The sequence below is a fragment of the Xyrauchen texanus genome, chromosome 30 (assembly GCF_025860055.1).
Source record: "Xyrauchen texanus isolate HMW12.3.18 chromosome 30, RBS_HiC_50CHRs, whole genome shotgun sequence".
NCBI classification, from domain to species: domain Eukaryota; kingdom Metazoa; phylum Chordata; class Actinopteri; order Cypriniformes; family Catostomidae; genus Xyrauchen; species Xyrauchen texanus.
The window spans coordinates 8,744,722-8,771,153 of NC_068305.1; the positions used below are offsets into that span (position 1 = coordinate 8,744,722).

The 26,432-nt window shown below is 39.9% G+C and overlaps 2 protein-coding genes across 2 annotated transcripts in view; one reads left to right on the top strand and one right to left on the bottom strand.

Annotated features, from left to right (window-relative positions):
• LOC127624140 (pleckstrin homology domain-containing family G member 3-like) overlaps nucleotides 1-4,755 on the top strand; it is a 39,022-nt gene extending 34,267 nt beyond the window's left edge. The window contains exon 18 of the mRNA XM_052098823.1: nucleotides 1,306-4,755. Within this exon, the coding sequence (XP_051954783.1) occupies nucleotides 1,306-2,234 (929 nt within the window). The 3' untranslated portion in view covers nucleotides 2,235-4,755. The remainder of the gene's footprint in view (nucleotides 1-1,305) is intronic.
• Nucleotides 4,756-5,922: 1,167 nt separating this feature from the next.
• Nucleotides 5,923-26,432, bottom strand: part of LOC127624139 (centrosomal protein of 170 kDa protein B-like) — a 45,362-nt gene continuing 24,852 nt past the window's right edge. The window contains exons 5-20 of the mRNA XM_052098822.1: nucleotides 25,423-25,481; nucleotides 25,037-25,151; nucleotides 24,447-24,563; nucleotides 23,846-24,346; nucleotides 16,823-17,928; nucleotides 16,390-16,566; nucleotides 16,136-16,262; nucleotides 14,336-15,985; nucleotides 13,951-14,182; nucleotides 13,687-13,846; nucleotides 13,129-13,167; nucleotides 12,595-12,726; nucleotides 12,344-12,432; nucleotides 11,957-12,050; nucleotides 11,807-11,858; nucleotides 5,923-8,255 (exon numbers count right to left, since the gene is read on the bottom strand). Coding sequence (XP_051954782.1) covers nucleotides 8,086-8,255; nucleotides 11,807-11,858; nucleotides 11,957-12,050; nucleotides 12,344-12,432; nucleotides 12,595-12,726; nucleotides 13,129-13,167; nucleotides 13,687-13,846; nucleotides 13,951-14,182; nucleotides 14,336-15,985; nucleotides 16,136-16,262; nucleotides 16,390-16,566; nucleotides 16,823-17,928; nucleotides 23,846-24,346; nucleotides 24,447-24,563; nucleotides 25,037-25,151; nucleotides 25,423-25,481 — 4,820 coding nt within the window. The 3' untranslated portion in view covers nucleotides 5,923-8,085. The remainder of the gene's footprint in view (nucleotides 8,256-11,806; nucleotides 11,859-11,956; nucleotides 12,051-12,343; nucleotides 12,433-12,594; nucleotides 12,727-13,128; nucleotides 13,168-13,686; nucleotides 13,847-13,950; nucleotides 14,183-14,335; nucleotides 15,986-16,135; nucleotides 16,263-16,389; nucleotides 16,567-16,822; nucleotides 17,929-23,845; nucleotides 24,347-24,446; nucleotides 24,564-25,036; nucleotides 25,152-25,422; nucleotides 25,482-26,432) is intronic.

Here is a 26,432-nt window from a genome sequence, read left to right on the forward strand (position 1 = left end):
ATTTAAAGCATTAAATCAATGTGATGAATGATATAAAGAAATAATGAGTTAATTTTTTTTATTAATGTCCGTAAGAGCAATTCAAGCTTAAAGCTTGGGCAGTAAGTGAAACTCCAGCTGTATAGGCAACGTGCAGCTGTACAGACCAAAAAACCACATTCAGGCTTGCTTGAAACTAGCGACAGCACTAGATGAGAATGCTTTCTTCTGTTCAAACACAGCTGGACAGAGCGCAATTCCGAATGCAGAGATCTCCAGATGTGTTTTTCTAAATTCAAACTACATTTAACTTGATTCAGCCACCAAAAAAACTCTTTGTTTGTGACGCGATGCAACCATAGTGAGTTGCTCCAAAAGCATCCATCTGACGCATGTAGGCCAATGATAGCCTTATGTTCAATAATATGGAAAAATATATATATTGCCATTTAAAGCCCTATTTGTATTGTCTTATCAATGCTTTACTCATCAGACACTATATTGTAATGTATTTTAATTATCTGAATTATTATAATAATCATATATATTTTATTTATAATTATTGAAATATAATAATAATTATTAAATCATTATATATTGAATTTTTGTTATTTGAGAACCTCTGCAAATATTTATATATGCGATTAATTCTATTAAATAATCAGCCTATCATGTATTTTATTTGATTAATAAATTGAATTGACTGCTCTAGGAAATAAACTGGCTTCTAAAGCCACTTTTTTGTATTGTTTAAATTAGAATCTGCATCCTTGTAAGCACAGTGTGCTCTAACCACAGTGCCACAGCTCCAACTTATAATCAAATCTTAATCCAACAAGATAATATTGTCGGAACTGTGGCCTAGCAGTTAGTCACGTGGAGTCATGGTGCTCATCCAGACAATGCAGCTTTGAGTCTGACTGATGTCATTTCCTAATTACAGTAAACCCAGTTCTCATTATTATTTCTTTTCAAAACTAAAGTAGGTACCAGACCAAAATGACCTTTACTAGCGCATGTATCACAGCTGAAAAACTGTGTGACTTGAATGGAAAATCACCCCCAGGTTATGCAAAGGGTTGCTTTTTGCACCTTTAAGTTACTATTATTAACATTGTTATTTTTTTTATATATATATATATATATAATTATGTTTTTTTACATTTTGATTGTTAAATGGAGATCAAATAAAGCAAATAATGAAAGGTAGGATTCAAGTTATAATCTTGAAATGTTACTTATATTTAGTTTACTCTGTTATACTGTATACTTGAATATAATCTAAAACTTCGTCTTATTATTTATATTTGTCGGTTTAATTCGCAGGTAAACCAAACCTGATGCTGTCGCTGACTCCATACGACCAAGCTGGCTATGATGGAGACCTGAAGGTCCAGGTTATGACCCCCAGCCCAATCCACACTCCTAATTCTGTCAGTAGCCCAAGAGTCTTGTCTCCATACCTGTCCCGCTCCAGGAGTCCTCTTAGTCCCTCCCCATCTGAGAACTTCAACTGGCCAGATGTCCGTGAGCTTCGCTCGAAGTATTCTCATTTGGGCGGCTCGTTGAGGCAACCACTAGTCAGCCAAAGTCGCTCTGTGCCAGAGAGGGGGTTTGATGGCGGTTCAAGAAGACGTTCAAGCTACACTTCTAGCTTTGTGACCAATGTCTCCACAGACGCGCCAACATATAAATCTCATCCAGTAAGGGATACAGAAGATGGGCTGGCTCGGACCCAGCATGCTGGTTCTTTGGACCATAAATTGGCTGGTGCGTACCTAAGTGATCTGCACAATCTTCAGAGTAAAAACACCAGCAGTGGCTACTACGTTTCTGCTCGCGCTACCCTTCCCAATGTGAAAAGCATAATTGTGGTCGAGAAACTCCCAGAGGCAACACCACCAGCAGAGATGGACCAGCCTGCAAAAGAGTCAAAGACACAGGAAATAAGGACAGATGAAATGGACGAAGGCTATGTGCAAATTAGTTCGCCAACTTCTCAAGAGAAGATCGCAATCATTGCTGTCATTGACCGCTGTCTGGCCTATCAGGGGTCGGAGGAGTACCGTCTGAGGGAAGAGGGAGGGTCGAGAGCAGAACAGTTGCCGAAGATTAATAGAACCCAAGATCTTGAGAAGGCGTCATCCACTAGTGAACACTTAGATGATGCCCTTGTGGATTCTGGAAAAAGGGCTGATGCTAGTCAACAGGGTGTTGTGAAGAACCTTAGAGAGAAATTCCAAAACTTGAGATAAAAAGAGGCCACAAAACTGTGTATATATGTATATTTTTTGGCTCTTCTGTTTTAAGGGACATGTTTTAAGTTTCAAAAAATGTAGTAAGTTGTAGGCTGTTAAATATTTTCGCATTATTAATTATTTGTCTCATTGTTTTAAAGTCAGATACCACTGAAGGTATGGTCAGAACTATCCTACTGTTGCTGAATTAATCATTTTACAGACTTAAACCTCAAAATTTATATTCATTATGTTGCATTTTTACTGGTATATTGGACACCGTTTAATTCACAGATATTGAGAAACATGTGAATTTTTGCGGTCTGAACGTCAGGCAAGAAGAGTAAATATTGTTGTATATGCATTCTTTGTTTTACCATTCACATATTTAATTGTAGATACAGTATATCTATATGGAATTTGGTAGTCACTTTACATTATTCTAACAGGAAAGCTCTCTCTTGTTTATGAATCTTTAAACTGTCAATGATATTTCCAAGTAATTTGATAAAAACTTACTTAAGCTAAAGTTTCTCTAGAAATGTTTAAAGTCTAGTCTGTACTACAAAACAAGCTCAGGCAAAGTAGTGCAATTGCAGTCAAACAAAGGCTCTTAATGGGACAGACCACTTGAAATTCATGTTGTTGTTTTCCACATTTGTGCTTTTTGCACTCTTCTCACAACTCTTTTAACTTTTGATATGTTTTTATTCATTTATTTTTTTTACTCTTATCTGGGAAAGAATAAGCTTTAATATTTTAGTAAATGTCAGGCATGGTAATTATTTTTTCCTTTTGCACCTACGACTTGTCTTGGTCTAATGGATTTAGGCTTCATTTTTAAACTTAATTTAATTAAGTTTCTTAATTACTTAGTATAACTGTTTTAAGAACAAGTAGTATGACCTTAATTAACTTACCATGTGTCATTGTTGTGGTGAATGATACAGTATATCTGGCATTCATGTGAGATTATGGGGAAGGACATAATATAACCTTGCACTATTAATCATCGGTTTAAGCAGCCCATGATTCATGCTGATAGACTGTGTGCTCTGTCATTTCCTTCATGACTGCTCTCTGATTCATTGTGTCTCTCTGTGTTATTTATTAAGAATACTGTACATTTCCTTATTTGTCTGGCTTTATATAAATGCAGATTCTATGTCATTTAACCCATGTGCGTAAATAAAAAAAAAAGTTGTTCAGAGGTCCATAGAGGACAAAAATGTCCACGTCAAAAAATTCCATAATAATATTATATATTAATACTATTTTCCACTTTTAAGGAGTTAATTTTTTAACCAACATCAGTCCTGATCATAACTACTAAATATTTATTCATTTTCTGGATTTTAACCCTTTAAATGCCAGTTTGTTTATATAATGCCACTGTTGCTGTTTTTACACATACACAGACAATTTCTCAATACACACATATAAAACACTCTGACATCCATACCATCACACCCACACAATTTTTGCTGCATCATTTATTCAATTGGCCTGCAGTGCTTTATAATAAAGCAAACAGAAAATAGGAGACAAGCAATGTATTTGCTTCATAGGCGAAACAAGGGAGCAATGGTGACATCTGGAGGAAAATATAAAAAAATAAATACATTTGAAGCCAGGGCTCTGGAGTGAAACCAAAATATCATAGAATTCATGATTTTATGCTTTAATGGCACTGGGATAGAAAATAGAATTTTTTATGGGTTTCAATGGGGACATTTTTGTCTTGAGTGTAAATATTTTGTGTATAAAGTTTATTATAGGAACTGAGGTTGAAATATCAAAAATGTCCTGAAGGTCGAACAAGGGTTAACGGGGCTTTGTCTTTTTCTGAAATACCCAGTTCATAAAGTTGCAACTTAAATTCACTCCATAATAAAACCAAGAAATTTCAACTGTGAAAGAGTTTTCGAATTGTTGTACTTCCCATATAAATGAGGTCAGTGGGACTAGTAGAAGCCTATTCAAATAAGTGTTATTATCTTAAGCAAATGTGGTTGAACCAAGAGCATTTATGAGTCCTTTCAACCCAGTTTCCTGGGTGTAATCAAATGAAAACTTGATAAACCCTTAGTTTTCAGTCGTTTCAGTAATATTTAACATTGCAAAATGCTCGCTCAAATATCAACATTTTCAAAAGTTGAACACATAGCACTGCTTAGAAGTATATAACATAACTCAGCAGAGACCAAGTACATAAACATGTGTTTTTAGATAGTGGTGCTATTAAAAATATATGAAATACTCATATATATATATATCTCAACAAAAAATTTTTTTATATATGAGCTCTTACATCATGGAATCTTTCTGACTGCAACAATGATGCAGTGCTGCTTAATAAAGGTGAGGCAACGGCGCAATACAGTGGTCAAATCTGGTAAAGACTGGCCAGAGTGGAAATGGAAAGCAGTCTAATGCTGTGCAGTTGGGAGTCAAGGCATGTTCACTAGAATTTATTTTTTACATAAAATGTTTCTGTATCTGATTTATAGATTTATGGAATTGTTTTGAATTAAAGAGTTTAAACCCATAAGCTCTGATACTTTAATTCATTGCTTCTCACAATTATTTTTGGTTAGGCCCCACCTTTGAAACATGAAAAACTTTCACACAAATGAAGAAATATTGCAAATGTTGTCAGCCACTGAGCTCAGTATTTATTTTCCCTCAAGAGGGCGCTTGATGTCACAGAAAACCAAGTCCTTCTCTCATCTGCATTTAAATTTCAGAATGTTTTATATCTCATGGGAGACATTTTCACAAAATAACTATTTTGCATAAAAACTGATATCTGCAAGGATATCATATCTGTGAATGGAAATCCACCTCAGCAGTATCTATAAAAGCATTTTAAATAGCTGAGAAAAGTAACAGGTCCTACGCAGTTCAAGTCCTAGCCTTTTGGGGGCCCCCCAGTATTAAGGAATACAAGTATGTTTTACTTTTTATACTAACAATAAGCATATGGCATATTGTCTAAGCCTAATGTGCCAAATTTCAAAAAGGAAAAGTATCATAAGGCCAGTCTGCAGGGTCAGTTGGCATGGCACTTGCTGGCATTACATGACTGAAGTCTGCACTTGTGCCTGGTTTAGCTTGCTGTACATTACCAGGGTCTCGCTTTGCTGCTGCCCTTAATGTTGAACTTGAGAACTGTCCATGAGAGCAGATAAAAAACACTTTAATTCTTCATTTAAAATGGCCAAACACAGTGCAAAGTAATTATTTCAGTTATTTAAGTTTTGACATTTTATTTTGACTTTTTTATAATCATTTTGTAATCTTTTATTATTTATAAATTATAAGAACAAAAACATGAAACAGATCAAAGATAATAAAACAATGAACGAATAAACGATTAAATAAATGATATCAAATTTAAAGGACGAGTGATACGCTCTCCTTCAGTTGAAAAATCCTGAAGGTGTTATGCTGGACCCAGGTTTACATATTCATGTTGACATCAGCATAAAGCCTCATCAGCCAATCAAATTGGCGGGATGGTATAGGGTTTCAAGAGGCGCTCCCATAGCGTCAGCTAATGACGAAGCATTTCGTTTTCTCCTTTGAGGAAACCAAGGTTACGAGAGTAACAGAGACGTTTTGTAGTTAAGTAGTTTGTGTTTCCAGTAAAAGTATAAAAAGCAGTTAATGGTTTAAATCAATTTATTACAAATGTGATGAAAAAACTTTGGATGATGCATAAGATGATATTAGTGACATTCTTTAAAATGTAATAACAAAATTACAAAAAATGTACACTACTCATTGCTTATGATAAAAGTAGAGAATAAAAATGTAAATTATAGTGTTTAGCAAAAACAGTTTAATTTGAATTTTCAACTGTATGCAGGATGTTTATGTATTTTAATAGTGTAGGTACATGTGTCCTGTAATGCAGGTAAATGAAATATACTGTAAATGTGAAAGTGACACCAATCTCAGTAATTCAAGGCTTATGAAGATTAAAGACTGGATCTCATGGGATGAGATACATGTAATTAGGAAAATGTCTTGGTGTAAAGGGCAAAGCCAGTGAGATAAATGCATACATAGATGATTCAGACTAGAATTTGTGTTCTCAGCTTCACTTCCGAGAACGTCTAAATACAGTTGTCAAGTTCAAAGCTGGCAATGAACTTGAAGGCTTGATATTGAAGGTGACTCAAAGAAAACAAATGCAGGAATACATACAGACAACTTAGTGCTCCAGCACAAAACATACAATTGCATCTTGAGTCACCATATTTGCGGCTGTCTTTACTAGGCATTATAAATGTAAATGTTCACCAACTGCTGCAGTTCTTCATATGGACAAACACACAGCTGGTAAACAATTTCTAGCTTTGGCCCACTTACATTTCGTATGGTACACATGCAATATTTATTAAATAATTCTTTCATTTGTATTTTTATTCTTTCATACATCGAACCATTCGTAACATCCAGCCAAAACGAAAGCAAACTTATGATAAACTGCTAAACCATAAAATACAGATATACAATCATTTCTTAGTGCAGATTTTTAGGATTTTTTCCTCCCAATCTTGCAACAGGACTGCAAGTTGTGATGGTACAGCAGGAAAATACAATACTAACACGCTGTCATTTCCCACATAATTCAGTGTAGATGGCTAGATGCTGTATGTAATTTAAGCACATTTTATATATTGCATTAGTTTCAATGTAACATACCCTGTATTTTAACTACAACTGTTCTGTTGGTCTGATTTGTGCCAATAGTTAACTGCACATTCACAAAACATGCCAGCCTCGAACTAAAATCTAAGATTTAAACAACAGAAGAGTTGCAGATTTGTATAACTCCCTAAATTACAGTTTTGAGATACATTACTGTTTTTGACCCAATGAGTCGATTAAAAACAGTTTTTAAACTTCCCTCTAATAATTTTATAGCTATCACACAAATACATAGAGTAACCGACACCTACATGGCTAAAATACAAACAAGAGAGCGCTAACTTGTAACATCCAGTTGTTGTTTTTATGTTTCTTCAAGTGAACCAGAGCAACAATCAGACTCAAAAATAGATTTTTGTCATCCAATACAATCATAAAATATATCTGGGCAGAGTGAGTGTAACCTGTTTTTCTTTTTCACCTCTAACACACAGCAACACACATGATACTATTATGTTCTAGCACTAAGCACCCGCTCACACACATCGACTCAACACCCCATACATATGTAATATAGATGCAAAAAAATACAATTATTTGCTCAATCGATTCTGATCACAATTTTCCCAGTACACTTAGCCTATCTTAACAATCAATGTCACTTTTTGACAATTTGAACCTATTTTATGATCTGTGTGGTTATTCATCAGTAGCCATATTCTCAGAAGCACCAATATTACATTTGAATCTTTCAAAACATTCATCAGTTAAATCAATCATTAAAGAACTCACGTTTGGCGAAGCAGGCGCCCTAAAGGCTATGCCCTCGTTGACTAATTCAGTATCATTTTACAGGCTAAAGTGAGGTGTGTCAACACTTATTTCTTGCTGTAAATTAGTAGCAGCCAAGTGCACAAAATGATTGACACTGAACTTTGAGTGAAAGCTACAAAGGCTTTCAAACAATTAAAACGTATAAGACATGGTACTGCCACAACACAACATTCACTCATTCACTCAGCCGTGAAGGACCACATCATCCAAGCAAGCCACGAGTTACAACTGTTATAAATACAGTATTGACTATTTTAGCCTGTGCAGAGTGTCAGCAGTCTTACAGAAAGCATATGATGTTTTTGCAACACAAATAGTCTCTGAATACTTTTACCAATATGCCATGATGGCAGCCTCCAAAGGTTGTTGATGATGCTTATACTACATATCGCCCCTCTTCAGGCCCACATGGACCTCTCTTTGCACTTGTGTTGACATTAGTGGAACTGGGGCTGGTAAACTCCTTGGAAGCAGCTTTGGTCTTTCCCCTGGGAGATGCTGCTATAGAGGGCATCTTTCCTCCAGGTTCAACGATAGTGTTGATCACTACGGTGTGGCAAAGACAAAAACACACATACACAAAACTGATACAGGGAAAGAATGTCAAATGCACACTTTTTTTGCTTAGGGTAGTAGACCCAAGGTTCTAACAAAGTTTAAGGTCATGAAGGCTGGGTCATGACCGAAAGAACTAGGTCACGAGTACAAGTGGCCGAAATGGGCTTCCTCAGAAGGGTGGTGGGCTTCTCCCTTAGAGATAGGGTGAGGAGCTCAGTCATCCGTGAGGAGCTCGGAGTAGAGTGGCTGCTCCTTTGCGTCGAAAGGTGTCAGTTGAGGTGGTTTGGGCATCTGGTAAGGATGCCCCCTGGCCGCCTCCCTAGGGAGGTGCTGGAGCAGCTGCCCCCGCGACCCGACTTCGGATAAGCGGTTGAAGATGGATGGATTTTTATCATCATCAATAAAATATATTATTTTCATTGACTAAAATTTTATGTCATTTTTTGTAGTATATAGCATGACGAAATATTGACTATTTTAAATGGACATTTTTGTCAAAAGACTAAAGCTGTGACTAACACGTAAAAAGTGAACACGGCAGCTGATAAAGCAAGTGAAACGTCTAGGTTACGTATGTAACCTCCGTTCCCCGATGGAGGGAACGAGACGTTGTGTCAGAGAAGCGATACTAGGGGTCTCTCTTGAGCGCCGATATATACTTCTGTTCTATGAAAAAAGGCCAATGAGAAGTTGGCAGACGGTATTTGCATATCCCGCCCCCAGACATACGGGTATTTAAGCGGGGTGAATACGGAAGTTAATTCAGGATTTTTCTGAGGCGCCGGAAATGGTCCGGCCACAACAGTGGCTCGGCTCAGCGACGTGGCGGGGAAGACACAACGTCTCGTTCCCTCCATCGGGGAATGGAGGTTACATACTTAACCTAGACGTTCCCCTTCTGTCGCTCTCTCCACATTGTGTCAGAGAAGCGACACTAGGGGTCCACTTTTAAACGTGCCACGCGCTGAGCCGTGTACGCGCTGCTGATACAGGAGCGGGCAGGTATTTCTTACGTGCAAAGGCGACCAACTGTATCAGGCTGCACGTACCCTTCCCCAATGCCCCATTAAAGCCATCAGAATCCTTCTGGTTACCCTGGAGAGGGGAACAAGGTGATGCTTGCCCTGGGAATGGGCCAAGCCTGGCTGGGCCTCTTTTCTCTCTATGTTTCTCGCATAAAGCAACTACGGCCAGGGCCCTTACATGCATTAAGGGAAGGGGGTCTTACCCCGTTTCCTATTCTTTCAGGGGGAGAAGACCCTGCGGAGACCACACCTACCCAGCAGGGGAGGCAAAGTGTGGTGAATAAATCACATGGCCGCTTAGGATCTATGTGGGAAAGTTGGCGCGGTGGTAGATCCAGCCTCGTAGAGGGGGAAGCTTACAGCACGGCGACCGAGGCAGCTGTAACTGCCTAAGAGAACACGGAAGTCCGCTCGTGAGGGGACAGTACCGCGGAATTACACACAGTGGGAGTCCGAACAGGAGGCCTTAACCTGTGGAGCACCTATTCCAGTACAGGATAGATTGAGTACCCGTAGTGGCTTGGGTCGGCGAGTTCCTCCGCTGAACTGCGGACCCAAAAGGGGTAGGGAGGAATCAACCAGGGATCCGAAGATGGGGTCTCCTGGGAACAAAGGCGCACTATTTTACCTTGGCTGAGGGAAAGGGCCCTAGGCGCAAGCGATTCACCCGGCCAGAACGTCAGCGTGTTACCGAGTTCTACGGGCTCGGACCTGAGAAAACACGGGACGATACTGACTTAATTCGGAGATTGTAGAATCTCACGAAAGTGTTGGGTGTTGCCCACCCTGCTGCTCTGCAGATGTCTGCTAGGGAGGTGCCCCTGGCCAGTGCCCATGAGGACGCAACACTCCTGGTTGAGTGAGCTCGGACCCGCAAGGGGGGGCACGGCCTGGGTGTGATAAGCCAGTGAGATGGCGTCGACAACCCAGTGGACAAGCCTCTGTTTGGAGACAGCTTTCCCTTTCTGCTGTCCCCCAAAGCAGGCAAAGAGCTGCTCAGAACGTCTAGAGCTCTGCGTGCGGTCCAAATAAGATACGCAAAGCACGTACCGGACACAGCAATGAAAGGGCTGGGTCTGCCTCCTCCCGGGGCAGCGCTTGCAGGTTCACTACCTGGTCTCTGAAGGGCGTGGTAGGAACCTTGGTCTCGTAGCCTGATAATTAAGTCGTGCTTACCTAGAGACTTGTCGTCTATCGTGTCGTGGTGAGCCGAGATGGTGGCGACATACACCTTGAGGGTGGAGGGGGACAGCCTCCTCTCCAGCCTCTCCTGTAGAAACACGAGCACTGACCTAACCGCGCACCTCTGTGGGTCTTCAGGTACCGGGGGGTGCCCCCAATTAATCCCGGGGAAGCATAGCGGACCTCCGTGCGTCAGGCTCAGACTGGGCGGAGACCTGAAGGTGGCGGCCCAGGCGAGTTATCCGCATCCGACGCCGCTGTTACGCTCTTCGATGCAGCGGTGATGTCATCATCCAATGCCGGGGAGCTCGAGGGACCGGATGGTAGGCCGTTAAGCGGACAGCACTAATCCCGAGCTTGGGGGAAGCAGGCACGTGTGCCGGGCAGGCGGGAGGTTTCGAGGGGATTTACCCGGCGAAAGCGTCCCGTTATTCTCCCCAGATTGTCTTTCATCACCCGCGGCGCCTGCCTCAATCCTGTAGGAAGGAGGCGAGGCGCGGGGGGGCGGCTGAAATGGCTCTCTCACACTACAAGAGAAAGCAGAGATCGCAACGCAGCCACGGTTATGTTCTCACACTGAAAACATAACCCATTGGAGAGAATGCTCATCCCGAGCTCGGACGGAAACAAGCAAGCGTGCCGGGAAGGTGGGGGTTTCGAGGGGGTTCACCCGGCGAAACAGAGCCCGTCATTGTCCCCGGATCATCTTCATCGCCCGCGGCGCCTGCCTCAATCCCGTAGGAAGGAGGCGAGGCGCGGCTGAAGTGGCTTTCTCTCACTACAAGAAAAAGCCTACGACCGCAATGCTTTCATGGCTATGTTCTCGTACTGAAAACATAGACCATTCATAAAAACGCTGCCTGCGTGTGATCGCAACCCAGGAATGCAAGGCAGTTTTTATGACCGTCAGAGGTGGGGAGAATCAACGCATCCAGAAACTACACAGGGGCGGAAAAATCGTCTTATCGAGACCCCTAGTGTCGCTTCTCTGACACAACGTGGAGAGAGCGACAGAAGGGGAACTGTAGGCCTAATAACACTGTAAACTAAAACCACTGCTCACTTCTTCTGGGCGGGGCTACAGAAGTGATAAGGTAAAGCAGGCGTTGATGTGTTGTTGAGGAGGCGATCAGATGCAAATGTCTACCACAGTGTGACATCACAGTATGGAGGAAGTATAGAACAAGTCATATTGGAAGATTGATTTCAACAAATGCTCTTTTTGATTTGATTATATTTGAGTGGCCCCTTTAAATTTGACAGCTCAAGTGATGTGTGTAATTTTTAAGGAATTACGCAGGATTTACAGGATCTTAATGCTATTACACTTACCCTCAAGTTGTCTCTGGACTCTTCTCAGTTCCAGGAGAATTGATGAGATTTCCTGCATGCAAGGTAATGAAAATAGATTACAAAATCAAGGAGCATATCTGGAATAAAGGTTTGGTCACTGAAATAGCATGTAATAAGGATGGCATGTACCTTGTTGGATGTCTTAAGGATGGGAACATCATTTTCAGCATTGATTTTTGCCTCTATTTCCTCCCAGACCTCCGTCTTGTTATGAAACATAACTCTAAAAAATATATTAATATATTTAATATTGTAAAACTATGTACAGAAAACATTTGGACATTAATGACATTTCTTTGTCTTCTCTAAAATTAAATGTAGAAAGTAAAAAGACAAGAAAGAAAAGAAAAATTATCAGTGTCCTAACCAGGTGACAAGTCATTTTTCTGTCCTCACTGAAAAGGAAAAACTGCTTGTTTGATACACACCATTATACAGTATGGAGCAATGACGTGTGTTGCTTGTTACTGGTTAGGATACAGAGTTTAAATGACAGATTGAATCAAATGTGCCTACTTCATTTTCTCTGCTAGTTGCTCAGTGTTCTCTCTGATAGCCTGGGACAGTTGGGACACTGGGTTCAACATTAGATTGTCAAGAATGACCTGTGATTAAAGAGTCATGGGTTAAAATAAAAAATTATAGTATTGCAGTTTATCTACACATTATCTGAGAGGCCATTGGCTGTGTATGCTATGACACCCTGAGTAAATGGCTAATGGATCAGTTTATTAGTGTAATGAGGAAAGGATTTGACTAAATTTGACCTCTTCACGGTTCCAGGGACGCCGTCTGGAACTGTCATAGTCGTTCATATTTGAGTCCTGGTCTATTGGACTAGTTGAGCCTGGAGGAACCTTTTGATAGTTCAGACTTGCCTCAGGTATATGCTGTACCAGCTGTAGATTAATCAGGGATGGGAAAGCACTGGTAAGAACATGTGGACATGACAATGTCAGGTTAAGACTATAGCTTAATGTAAAGACTAAAACCTCTAAACTCACATATAACTGTGTAATTAGCTTAGGAGGGGAAAAACTCTGGGAAGATATCTATATGATCATGCTAATTCACTTGTGAATAGGAAAGGGCTTCAAAAATCTACTGAAAACATACAGCCTTAGATGTGAGTTAGGAAGGGCTTTTCCATGCAATAGGGAATTCTCTCATGCAAAAAAATAAAACAGTAAAGCAGTTTCAAGGTGGACATCTGACAGCTGTTAGTACATTGACACTAGCTCACAGATCAAGTGTTTTAAGTTTGAACACCACATGGTGATAATGAGTGATGAACTCAGCACCTGAAGTGACAGGAACCTCTGTAATGATGCATATGGTCTCTGCACAAAAGAGATAAAATAAAACAAAATGTATGCAATCTAAAAAATAAAAAAAAACTTTGTTTAATCTTAGCTCTGTTTGTTTTTGGGACACAATATAATTATCATAAGGTGTAACATGGTATTTTACCATGGCTCCAAACTACAAATCTTTTATCACCTTATTATATTGTATTGAGGAATTGCTAATGAGGAGATTACATTATATTTACATTTACATTTATGCATTTGGCAGACGCTTTTATCCAAAGCGACTTACAGTGCAATTATTACAGGGACAATCCCCCCGGAGCAACCTGGAGTTAAGTGCCTTGCTCAAGGACACAATGGTGGTGGCTGTGAGGTTAGAACCTGTGACCTTCTGATTAACAGCCCTGTGCTTTAGCCACTACGCCACCACCACTCCACACATTATATATACTGCTTCATATTGAAAATGTACTGGAATGGGTCAATGTACAGTATATGGTGGGATGTCATTTGACCAAACAAACAAACAAACAAAAACCTAAGGCCCACCTCTTCTCTGGTTGATATAGTGGATGCAGGGGTATTGGGCATGGAGCTAGGGGAAGTGGTATTTCCCATTCCTGAGGATGTCTGGCAGTCACCATCACCGGCTACATCATGAATTTCACGTGCAAGAATGGCAAGATCTTTGGCCAGGTCTTGACTCAGCCTGAAGGAAACAAGCATGATAAATATATTTAAAAATATATATATAATAAATATGCACCTCATTTATTAGCATATATCACCATGACAGCAATAAAAATAAATAACCTGGCAATCTCTGCACTATGAGTAGACCAGTTCTGAAAGTGTTCATTCTGAGCCTCGTCCTCTTCCGTTTCCAAAGAGCTGCATTTTAGCCTCATATGAATCGTCTTCTGTGGTGTCTGTGTCTGAGTTGAAGCTGAGGAGTGGGAGCGTTTGTGTTTAGAGTTGGTGTTGATCTCAACGTCCTCCTCTGAGGTAGATGAACAGTCTGAATCCTTTTGTTTACAGTGGGAACCTTAAGTCATTAAAAGCATGAATGGAAAGGAAAATTTGTAGGCATGAAATGAAAATGCCAATTGTATGGCACTCGATTAGCCAACCTTGTCAAGAGGAACTGTAAGTAGAGAGTATTATGAGATTTAGGAGAAATAATTTGACTGATACTCACCTGCTGTGCTACTGTGTTTAACCTGGTTAGAATGGTTACGAGTGGAGGAGTGCTTCCCTGTGGATGGAGTCCCTTTGCTTGAAGGGTGCCTCACCTCACCAGAAGTCCCTTTCTTCGCACCACTACTACTGTCTGCAGGACGGTTTGAAATGCCATGCTTGCTTGAGGTGGACTCATTGTCACTTGGAACGGTGAAGGACCTAGTGCGTTTCCGAGGCATGGCAAGAATCTCCAGCCTTGAGAGTTTCTTTCCTTCAGCAGCAGTCTTTGTGTGGTCGGAGCTCTGAGATCCGCGGTCTGTCTCTGCACCTTCATTGTCAGAGGCCTCACCTAGCCGGGCTCGCCGGAGCATGGAGGCACGTGTTGGTCTTGGGGCTGAAACGCTATTTGATCGGGTCAGCACCTGATGGCTTACTTTGGTAACCTTATTGGGGTCCTCCTTCTGCAGGGGTACAGTGAGTTTCTTGCGGCCGTTTGGACGTGAACTTAACTCATGGTCAGAAGTAGCGGTTTCAGGCCAAACCTGTTCAGCATGCTGATTCTCTGAAAGATCTAAAGAACCACGGTTACCAGCACTGCGACGAATTTGTAGGCGACGGGATACTTCAGCTTTACTGGTATTTTCTGCAGCGGCATGATTTCTGCGTTTTTCTGATAGTCGTTCACGGGCTGTAGGTTGTCGTCCTTTATCTTGTGCATGTAAGCTGGAAGATGATTTCTCCTTACGTTGGTCACTTGCAGTAGTGCGCTTCTTAGGTGCACTGATAGGTGCATTTTTACTGCTGACCATGCTCACAGTACTGGCGGTGTCAACGTCAGATTCACCAGACAGAGAGTCCTCTTGTGCAGGAAACCTCCCTTTTTTTGATCGCTGACTTGATCCAGGCAACTTGTCCTCTGGTGACACCAAAGATCTTTCTGCTTCCTTAGGAAAGTGAGATGTATCTCGGACCCTTTCGCCTGCATCCAAGCTTCTCAAAGCAGGATGACTGGAGATATGTGGCAGCTTTTTGACTTGGATGTTATCACTTGGCCTATCTTTGGTAAAACTCTCTTGTCTAACAAATGAGGTGGATGTCTCTTTGGTGGGCACCACATCCCTGTCCTGGGTCTGAAGATTTGGGGCTGATGAATTAGGCTTCACTGTCCGCCTAGGCTCATGGCCACTCAAGTGTTGTATCAAGACAGTGGTTGGAGGAATCTTATTAGAGTGGTCTCTGTCTGGCTGTGACAGAAGGGGGCTTTTGGATGTATCTGACTTGCATGAACCACCCTCAGAGCCAATATAAAATGAGGTGGGTTTGGGAGTGGGTGCTGGCATCCCTCGGCCTCTGGAATGGTTTGATTTTTCAGATGACGAGTGTGCTGTGGCTCCTCTCTTTCCTTGGCTCCTTCCACTTCTATCAAATACAGAGCTGTCATCTGAACGGCTAGTGTCACTCAGACTGTCTGGGTCTAAGTCGTCTTGGACACGAAGCCTCTGATTACAGTTTTCCTGCTGTGGTGTCCTGGAACCTTTCTCTGGTGGCTCATGATCCATGCTTGTCTCATGCCTGATCAAGATACTGGGGGATGTGTTCTCCAGTTTATCTCCAGGTGGGACCTGAGGAAGTAGTCTTCTGGTCCTGGTCCCGTGACTGCCCTCAGATTCTGAGATATCCAAGCTTTGATTAACTATTAATGTCACTCAGCCAAAGAGCGAAAATTGTTTTTATTTAGCCAATATCACAATTTTCAATGCAATGCTTCCATGCTCAAACGCCACTACTGACATGCAATTTGTCATTAATTATACTGTACCTCTGTCTGTAAATCCCCCTTGGAGTGGAGTGCCAATGGATTCTTGTATGGCTCCAGGGTCACTGTAAGTGTCCGCTAAGCTGGCCCAGCAGGAAACCCATTTTGGCCCTGCAATATCATCATGTGCCTAAATCACAGGGCGTAAAAACAATGACCACAGTTCAATTGATTAGTTGCATTCACTGACACAACTGGTCTAATTTTTCAGAAATGAAGGAGAGCATTTTTGTCTGGTCATAGTGTAATAGCTGTACCTGCACTGAGCTGATTTGGTCCCCACCATGGCCCTGTGCTGATGTCGATATTACATCACTTGCCCCACCATGGCTTTGACTAAAGAATTCTTGCTCATTTTTGCCATCATCAATGACAGGTCTATAAACTCCATGGGTCTGACCACTGTACTCTGGTGCATCTAACACACCAAACACCTGTAAACAGATATGATTTACCATAATAATTTAATGGCTATAAACTCTGTGTATTGGTCATACATTAACTACACAACAGCTATTAATAACGGGACACGAGTGCATGCAATGTTATGTAGATAAAGGCTACAATATGTTTATTCAGGAAACTAAAGTACAATCAGCTTTCTTATAGTTGTACCTGCACATTAAACTGGGATCGGAATAAGTAAACTGGTAATATCTCTTTTTCTTCCCCCCCAAAATTTTTTGTCACCTGGTCAATCATACTTCTAGCATCCTCCACTTCCTTATCTTGTAATTCAGTCTCAATAGTGTAGGTACCAGCATCGCTCAAACTATCCTCCTCTTCGGTTCGTGTCACCCTAGAGACATGAGTGTCTACACCACTGACTCCTAATGGAGAAAACTGTGGCACAGATGATCCAGCTAAGCAGATTGATGAGGCACTACAAACTGGACCCCTTCCAGGGGCATGGGAAGGGACAGGAAAAGATGCTGGGAGAAGAGACTGAGACAATCCAGGCAGCTGGGATGGAGAAGATGGGTAGTATAGAGTTGATGACCTAGATGGCTCTGGTGGAGAAGGTAAATTAGTGTGTGATGGGGACATCATTACAGGTGGTGCAGACATGGGAGGTGGGGATGTCTTTCCTGTGTCTTTTAGAAACTCTGCAGCAAATTCTTGAGCTAGTTTGGACTTTTTGCCCACACTGCCAAAAGGCTTGATGTTGATGGATGGTGTGGAGCGAGACGAGGTCCCCAAAAGGGATGCACTGCTTCCACTCTCTTCTGTCTTCTCCCTCTTAAGTGAGCTTGACCGCTGTGGACCTTCAAGGCCTGAACCTTTCAGTGGAACAGTGACCTGTTGCGTTGGAGGAATATGTCCATGAATAGAGGCTGGCCTTTCACCGTGAACTCCACCTTTGCGTCTTTCTAGTTTAGCCTTCAATGCAGAGTAGGAGTCAGCATGAGCAGAGTTGTGGGTAAAGGACTGTGAGCGCTTCTTGCGGGGATTATCATCAAAGAACTCAATGATGAATGCTTGTTGGGCAAGAGGCTCAGGGTGAACAGGCTTAACCCCGGGAGAAGAGGAAGCTTCTTGGACAGGTTGAGCCTCGGTTTCCTCATGATCTACTTGAGGGTGTTTTGTTGGTGAGACTGACTGAGGATGATGAGTTCTCTGCACTGAGATGGACTGCTGAGACAGAAATGATTCTGATGGTTTGGATATATTTGATTGATTTGACTGGTGTGACTGTACTGATGATTGGGATTGCAAGGAATGATGAGACTCGCTGTGTTTTTCTTTCATTACAGGGTCTTCTGAATCACTCTGGGTTCCATCTTCATGATGGTGTCCTAAAAAGTACAGTTTATTTACAGTACATCAAAGCCAGCCTATATGTTGACATTTTATGTACTAAGACAACATTTTGGATATTTACAAATTATGCACATAATCTTGCCATAGTTGCCTTTAAATAACACTATTCATTCCCTTACAAAAACATTTTTTTTTTACTATAATAGTGATTTTTGTAGATTTAAACAAAGTAATGTATTCAAGAACTAACTATACCAGTAAAAAATTCAATTTATGTGGACGTTTTGGCTTTGTGGCTTTTGCTTGTGTGATGTCCACAAGACAATTAGTCATTTTAGGATGTAGAAAAGTGCTCACAAGCATCCCCTTAAGGGCCAATTGGTTAACTGCGAACTATTACAAAACAGACTATGCAGAAAAAAAAACAGACTAGGGATTAGTTCGGAAATGTGTCCTACCCATGCAGAGTTCACACTCTTTTCAAGCCACAATTTTCCAGGACATTTTATGCGCCCAACAAGTGTAATATTTAAGCAAAAATACGTGTCCATTTAAATCAAGCTTTAATTTTGCCGTTTCTGTGTGTTTTAGACAGAAGTTTCTCACCTCCAGATAAGCAGTATACTCCATGGCATAGTGTGATTATTAATCCCTGTTACGCAGTAATTGAAATAAATAAATGCATAGTCTGTATGTGCTGTGTACTTCAGAGTGCTCTCTGTCTCTGTCATCTCACACACACAAGTGTACACATGATGACCATGATGAGGTGTTTTCAGTCTATGAGTGGCCAGCTCTACACTAACTTTTTTAGTTTAATTATCAGAGTAGGACATATCACAATTTTAAATGTACATTCAAACATTCATTTTTGTCCAAATACAGTATGTCATATTCCATGACATTCTGCGGTTTATTGCTGTTTAATGCCATTTTTATGACTATATTCCATGTTTTCTGCATACTACATGTTGTAACCGCGGAATAAGCAGACTCTGATCATTGAATTACTGAAAATGTATTAACATACAAAGATCATCATGCTACGAACCCAGTGTGAATTTTTATTAAATGTTTTTTAAATCAGTGGTCCGACTGTCATTATTGTCTAAAGTTTATAACTCACAGGCATGCAAACTAATGAGACATGCTTTCCTGGGTTATTTTTTTAAAGAATAAACTAAAAGCACCAACTTATCTGCACAATTGTGTAGAATTAGCTGCAACAATAAAGGGTATTTTGGTGTGGCTTGCTTCTGTTACACAAATATGTTCAGATTCAATAATTGATTAGTTTAGTGACCCCTTCTGGAGATGCCATTAGGTGGCAACAAATGAAAGTCTAATATTCTATGAGCGAGTCATTGAATCATTTGAAATGTTCACAACCGAAATCTGCCAAGAAACTTTATAGTATTTAAACATTAAAAGAACAAAGCAGATCTATAATTTACACTCAGTTTGTGAACTGCCGAGCATGACTTTTCATCCAAATAGCCAACAATAATAGTCTAATAATAATAATGAGTATATATAATGTCCTTACCTTCTACATTATTACAATTTGCATTTCAAATCTACTGACTTCAGTAGAATGTTTAAGCATTATAAAAACAAATCAGATGTACTTTATAATTTAGCTGAAAATGACTTATATCAGAAAAGACAACATTAATAGCATAATAACAATAATAACTTTGAGTTTCAGTGGTGTCCCTTCGTCATTGTAAAGTGCATTTCACATGAGTTGAGTCGAAGCGTCAAAGCTTCACTATGGGTCTCTTTAGGGTGCCTACACACTGACTAGAGTTTATGCAGCTTCAGAGAATGCTGCGAATGTAATGGGGATGGTACGTCGGAAGGACAAAGAGGGAAAACGCAAGGGTTTCCAATAGTGAAGCTTCATCATGCGACCAAAAGTTGAAAACATTTGAACTTCTACTGCAACAAACTCTGGTGTGGGCATCCGTTGACCAATGGGAATCTCGGAGAGGCGGGACTAGTTGCGCTTTGAAATCGAAAAAAAGTATTTATTCCCTGTCCTCTAGTATCTTTCTCTGTCTTCCTAAAAATATATTACTAGTGGAGAGGGAGCCTGGAGAAGAGTTTCAATGTTTGCTGGTACATTGTCATTAAGACATATTTTAAAAAGCCATCTCTGTCCGTGGCCGCCTTTTCTCTCGCCTTTCTACACGCCTTCCAAACTGGCCTTTTCAAATGCTCCATTTGAGCCTTCTCTAGTGATGGGGTTTTCAAAGTGTGGAGGAGCAAGAGCATGTCAGGGGAGGTGTGGAGAGTGATCCATCCATCCATCCATCGTCAACCGCTTATCCTGTGTACAGGGTCGTGGGGTGTGGAGAGTGATAAAATGTTTTATTAAATAATTAATATATATATTAATTATATTATATTAAATATTAATTATTATGTATTAATATAACTCAATATAATAGTTAAGCTCAGAACATATATGTATATATATATATATATATATATATATGTACTGAGCTTAACTATTATATTATATTTAAAATATTATTTAAACAGTTCTGAAACTAGTTGGCAAAAAGTATATATATTTACCTCCCCATTCCCCCTGGAATCTACGCCCCTGACCACAACCTTTGTGTTGTTTGTCAGGAGATTTTCGCTAATGACAGCATGCGACCTGCTAAACTCCGCAAACACCTTCTTTTTCCAAAGAAAATTTCAAGCCTTTCAAGGTCAGAAAAAAGTTGTTGGAGAACTTGTCAAATTAAATGTAAAGGCCACCGACGCTTCATATCATGTTGCACTGAGTTTTGCCAAGGTGGACAAAGCCCATAACATCGGAGAGACATTGATTCAGTGTTCCTTGATGGAATCAGCGACTTCTAAGCTTGATTCTGATCCACTCTCTGACAAAACAGTGGGTTGCATCTCTGACATGGCACAGGATGTGAAGGAGCAAGAGTTAGACAGCATCAGACACAGCCCATTTTTTGCACTCCAGATCGACGAAGCCACCGATGTGGCCAGCTGCCAAGAGATCTGCCTCGGTTGGACCACGATTGCCAAGCACACAATTGGTTGCTGCTGTAATCAATCATGAGGGTGTAAGCGCCCTTAACCGCAGCCGGCAGCGCCTTTCACAATGCGCAGCCGGCAGCAGTGAACACATTATACAAATTTGTGTATTTGAATACTATTCCGAGTCAGATCGTTACCATGTTTTTGTGCTTGTAACGGAAACCTTGCTAGCAACACAGTCAAATGGTTATATTAATATTTTCCAGGACAAATAATAATTTTTTACAGGACATTTAGGTATTTTTCTAATTTTCCATGACTGGAAAACTGCATTGCAAAATTCCAGGTTTTCCAGGACGCGTGGGAACCCTGCCATGCTAGTGTTGTCTATGGCAAAAAAAAGTGATTTGTAGTATGTAGTTGTATGGTAGTAATTAATTCTGAACTCCTAGGACAGGGGTCGGGAACCTATGGCTTGTGAGCCACAAGTGTCTTTTTGTTAAAAATCAAGTGGCTCGCTGGGTGTCTCACCATTTACCAACACATGATCGTTTAAAACATTCTAGAGATCATTTTTCAACAGAAAGTGTGTGTGCGATTGCAAAGCTTGAAGTCAATGACGCTGTTTTGATTTCCTTTCTTCCGAATTTGTCGTACATCCTACTCCTGGTGAACAAGGTTTGAAATGAACAACCACCAAATGTGGATTTTTCATGCAGAGTATTTTGCTGATGTACCAGCCACTGTGGAAGGCAACCTGTAAGACTTCTCGGAATGATATATTGCAAGAAAATAGACACTAATACACGCATTAGACAAAACTTGATTATATTCTGAAGAACAGAAGAAAAGCCACCGATGCATGTCAGATTATATATGTGCGCAGTGAGCTCCGCTGTTCACAAGTACAATGAAAGCACTTCTCGAGTTCTGGGCCTAGTTTCCCAATAACTATTGATCTAAGCTGTTAAGAACAGACAAAAGAAAAGCAGCCAGTGCTCGTGTCTGATTCGCTGTTTGTTCAGAGGCATGCAACGGGAACATGCGCATGTAAAGAGTTATCACTCCTTTTTATCTGTTTTATTCAATTGAAAACTGTTTGGAAGAATAATGTAATCTATGAGAATGCTGCAAATGATCTCTGATCATCTCGTGAGTTGCTGTGAGTTTCGCTTTATTTCCATGGAGCAGTTCACTCTTACACATTGTGAACGCAACTCTGCAGGTTCAGTCATATATACAGGTATCTTTATATTAAAAAAACAAAGAGGAAAGTGATTAAATCATAAAGTAATACAAGACACCTTGAACCTAAATTTGAATTTTATTTTATTTTCTTTAGGCAGCATTAACTGTATTACCAAAACGCAATACAAACACATTCGATAAGACTGGCAGAATTTGGCTGCCAGTCAAATGCTGGGAATTTATTAGGCTTATTTATTATGATGATTATTATAATTATCTTTACATTTATAATTGTCTTTAGTTCTTAATTTGTATGCTATAAGTAATTTTTCAACTGTTGCTGCATACTGATACTTGTGTGATAGAAAATGGGGTCGTTGGAGACGGTAAATTTGATTTGAGGATTTGAGGAGGTGGCTATATAGAACATTCTTTAATCACTTTGTTATTTTAATTGCTTTTTTTAATTTAGTTTAAAGTGCAATTTGAATTTAGAAATGTCTTTTGTTTAAGTTTTTCGTGTTTCAATAAATTTATTACATTTTTAAAGCAAAACCAATAAAGCAAAAATATTCACCGACCTTGGGGGTTGACTATATAATCGGATATCGTGATATTTGAAATGCGATTATAGATTATTTTCATGAACAATTGTAAAATGAAGTCATTTTACGGAGACCTGCACAAACACGTGTACTCAATTCTATATTGCAACATGTTACCTATTTGCATATTTGTTTGTTTTTGTGTACTGTAGTCTATGGGCAATATAATCATTTTATTTTATTGAACAACTTTTGTTGATGATAAGTCAATTATTCGTTTGTGGTATGGCTCTTTCGAAAAAATGCATCAACAAAAAATTGGCTCCTTAGTGAAAATAGGTTCCCGACCCCTCGCCTAGGAGATCACCTGTGAGGTATGAAGGTGCCATTTAGGACAGTGTCTATGGTTACTACCAGTGGTGATTTCTTTTAGAGTAAAATACCCTTAAAATTTCATAAGAAATGCACCAATGATAAGTTTCATGTATATACAAATAATTTATATAAATTACATTTTAAAATATTTCAAATGTCATTTCAATATTTGAATATGATATTTTTATATTTTAGTGAATAAAACTCAATCTGTTTTTTTTACATAAATATGTCCATAGTCCGTGGATGCACGGCCCATTGAACGCAATTGAAGCTGTGCTTCAATGGGAGTCTATGACAGACACTGGTACCTTTAGATTTTAGTTCATGTTAATTAGACGAGAGTCTCTAAACGCATAATTTCGGATCCCATCTGGACACCGTGCTTCTTTGGGATTTTATGGGAATTTCATGAGCAATTTTTGCATTGGATCTGCATCTGGTTGTCTACCGGACATTAGGCTTTCAAGCATCAAATATTTGTTCCGACTGGAAGCCCTGCTTCTCTATATGATGATTGGTTGTGCTTTCAAATGGGTGGGACTTTGCAACAAATGACCAATAACTGAAATGCCGATTTAAGTGATTGACATTCATAATCTGATGTTTTGCCTATTTTGTTGCAAAAAGGTTTTGAGCTTAGTTAATTAATTTTTTTAAGAAACCGTTTGAGTAGCTGTTTAAACAGCTGTTGGGAGCAACATCGCAGACACCAAAAACAAGTCAGTGCTTTCCCACTTTTGAAGCACTAGCAGCCACTGGTTACTACGAACATTAATCCATTTTCACAAGGCAGTGTAGGTGTATTTTTATAGGAGCGGAATTTGTCTCTTACCTTTAAGTGTTCTAATATGCATCGCCAGGTCACTCTTAGTGCTGTACACATCCTCACAAGGTGGCCGCCTGCACATCATGCTAACATCACCGTGCACAAGCCAGTCAGCTACCTTGCTCTCAGTTGACAGCACCTCTGTAGGTGTGGATGCCAGAGGTTTACTGGGCGACTTCTGCTTGCTTCGCTGACGAGAGGAAAACTTAGTCACGTGATCTTTGATTTTAATCTTGCCTGGCATGCAGTCATCAAACTCAATGGTGAAAGAAGCATGACTCTGGACAACTGGAGCAGTGGAGGTCAGAGGAACATTAGTGTCTTTGGTTGGGATGTCACTTAGGTCTGTAACTGGGGACTTGGGGTGCGTCGGGACCTCCTTTGTTGGGATTTCAAAGTAGCTGGGCTCCCGATGGAACAGGTAGGCTGACTTGGCCTGGCCATCATGGATCTCCTGAACAGAACCGCTGAATTCATCCTCAATTGTCGGGCCCTCCTTAGTGACTTCTGTCAACAGACACCCACACCAAACTATAATTGTGGTAATGAGTCGAATGTCCAAATGAATAACACATGAATGTTGGTGTTAGGGAGGACAAATGTTTACCTGAATGACCATTACCTAACCTATGCATTTCATTGTGTGTTCCCCTGTTCCCAGAGTCCTCCTCTCCCCACCATGATGGCTGGCCATACAGTGGTGTGGGTCGGGGTACAGGGGCCTCTGAAGAGGCACAATTACACACATAAACACAGAAACAGACAGTATGTGTGATAGAGAGACAAGAGAAGTAAGTTATTTACTATGCTGAGCACAATTTATTCAACAAGCAATTCTAATCAAAAAGTTATGTGATGCCATGGTGACAGCCAATGACTGCTCATTGATGGACGTGTCAATGCAGCGCCTGCAGCTGGACTAAAGCGCAAGGATTATCTTTAGCATCTGTCAGCTGACCAAGACTCAAATGGGAGGGGTTTACAATACAGTATAAACCAGGCCACTGTACTGCAGTCCAACAGAGCTTAACAAAAAGGCTGTTGCAAGATAAGGTACTCCATGTTACACAGTATTTTGAAGTGAAATCCAGAAATAAAGAAAATCTGATGCGTAATCTCTTATAATTTCTGTTATTCTCTCTTGATTTTTCTTTAGCTCTTCATCTGTCTTTCTCTGTCTGTCTTTATCACCTTCACCTGTGAGACTCTTGCGTTCAGACCGATCTAATTTGGACCTCTCCTCTTGCAGATTTTGTTGCATTCCCTCTGTGGTTTTAAGGCCCATATGCAGCTGACTAGTGTACTTCTCATGCTGAAACAGTAGGGGGCAGACAATTTTTGACAATTTAAAAATAAATGTGAAAACTCAAACATTTTTAAACCACGAGGAATATATTACTCTGTTATAAAAAAGGAAAAGAAAAGTCTTATATTTGCTAACTGTGTACTCAACATTTCAAATAAAATATACTGTGGATCACTGTAATAGTACTCTTCCCATGCTCATTGAATTAAGCCTTAAAAATATTTCCCTGAACATGAAAAAAAGATAAATACACATACACTAAGACATACAGACATACCTTAAGTGCCTCTTCCGGGACTTTATGTTGACTCTTTTCCAGAACATACACATGTGAATGTGCTCTCGATGTTAAGAAAATACACCACTAGTTCAATGTATACACATTTTAAACATTACATACATGTAATCGATCATTTGGCATGATTATGATTTTTAAAAATAGGTTGTTTGCTTACGTATTTAGCTACCTTGGCAGATACAGATTTTAGATAAATTCACTGGGAAAAAAGGGAATGCAGCTCTTGAAAATGCTAAACCAGTACATATAAAATCAACTAAATACATTTATGTATAAAGTCCAAGTGAAATTTAACACGGTCATCAAAAAGTGATATGGTTACATTGCTATGAAATGTTCAAATGGATTGAGACTTCTAACAGATTGTGTTCACTCAACTGTTTGCTCAATGAATTTAGGTTAATCCAACACAATTCTTTAGCATTTAGTCTCAATTTAATTTCATTGTGTACTGTACAATCCATCTGTGTTTATTTAATCCAATTGTGTTGAGACTATGTGAATAATATTTGTTGCATCAATGTATTACAGAAATTGAGCAGGGGATGTCCATTTCCCAGCATGCTTTGCATGGAACTAAATTGGGAGAGTATATTTTGAAATTAAGTGTTATTTTAATGTATTTTTATGCTAAATGAGACAAGTAGCAGACTTGATAGTAATTAATATTATGTCACTGATTCTTGAGATAAGGGATGAAAAGTTTAAAATCTGAGTTTGTATTTTTTCTGAAAATTGACATTTATTCTCTTCATAACTTGCACCTTACTGTCAATTGTGTCAATTCCTTCAGACAAACAAAAAGCATACAATTTTATTTTAATTCATCCAACAAGAGTGTAAAGTCTTAAATTATCTACTAATGGTGTTCAGTAAAGGAGTTAAGTGATAAAATACAGTCTATACATGCTAATTATGACAAATATGTAAATGTAAATGACGGAGTTGACAAGATGTAATATTTGTAATATTTTCCATCTAACAATGTT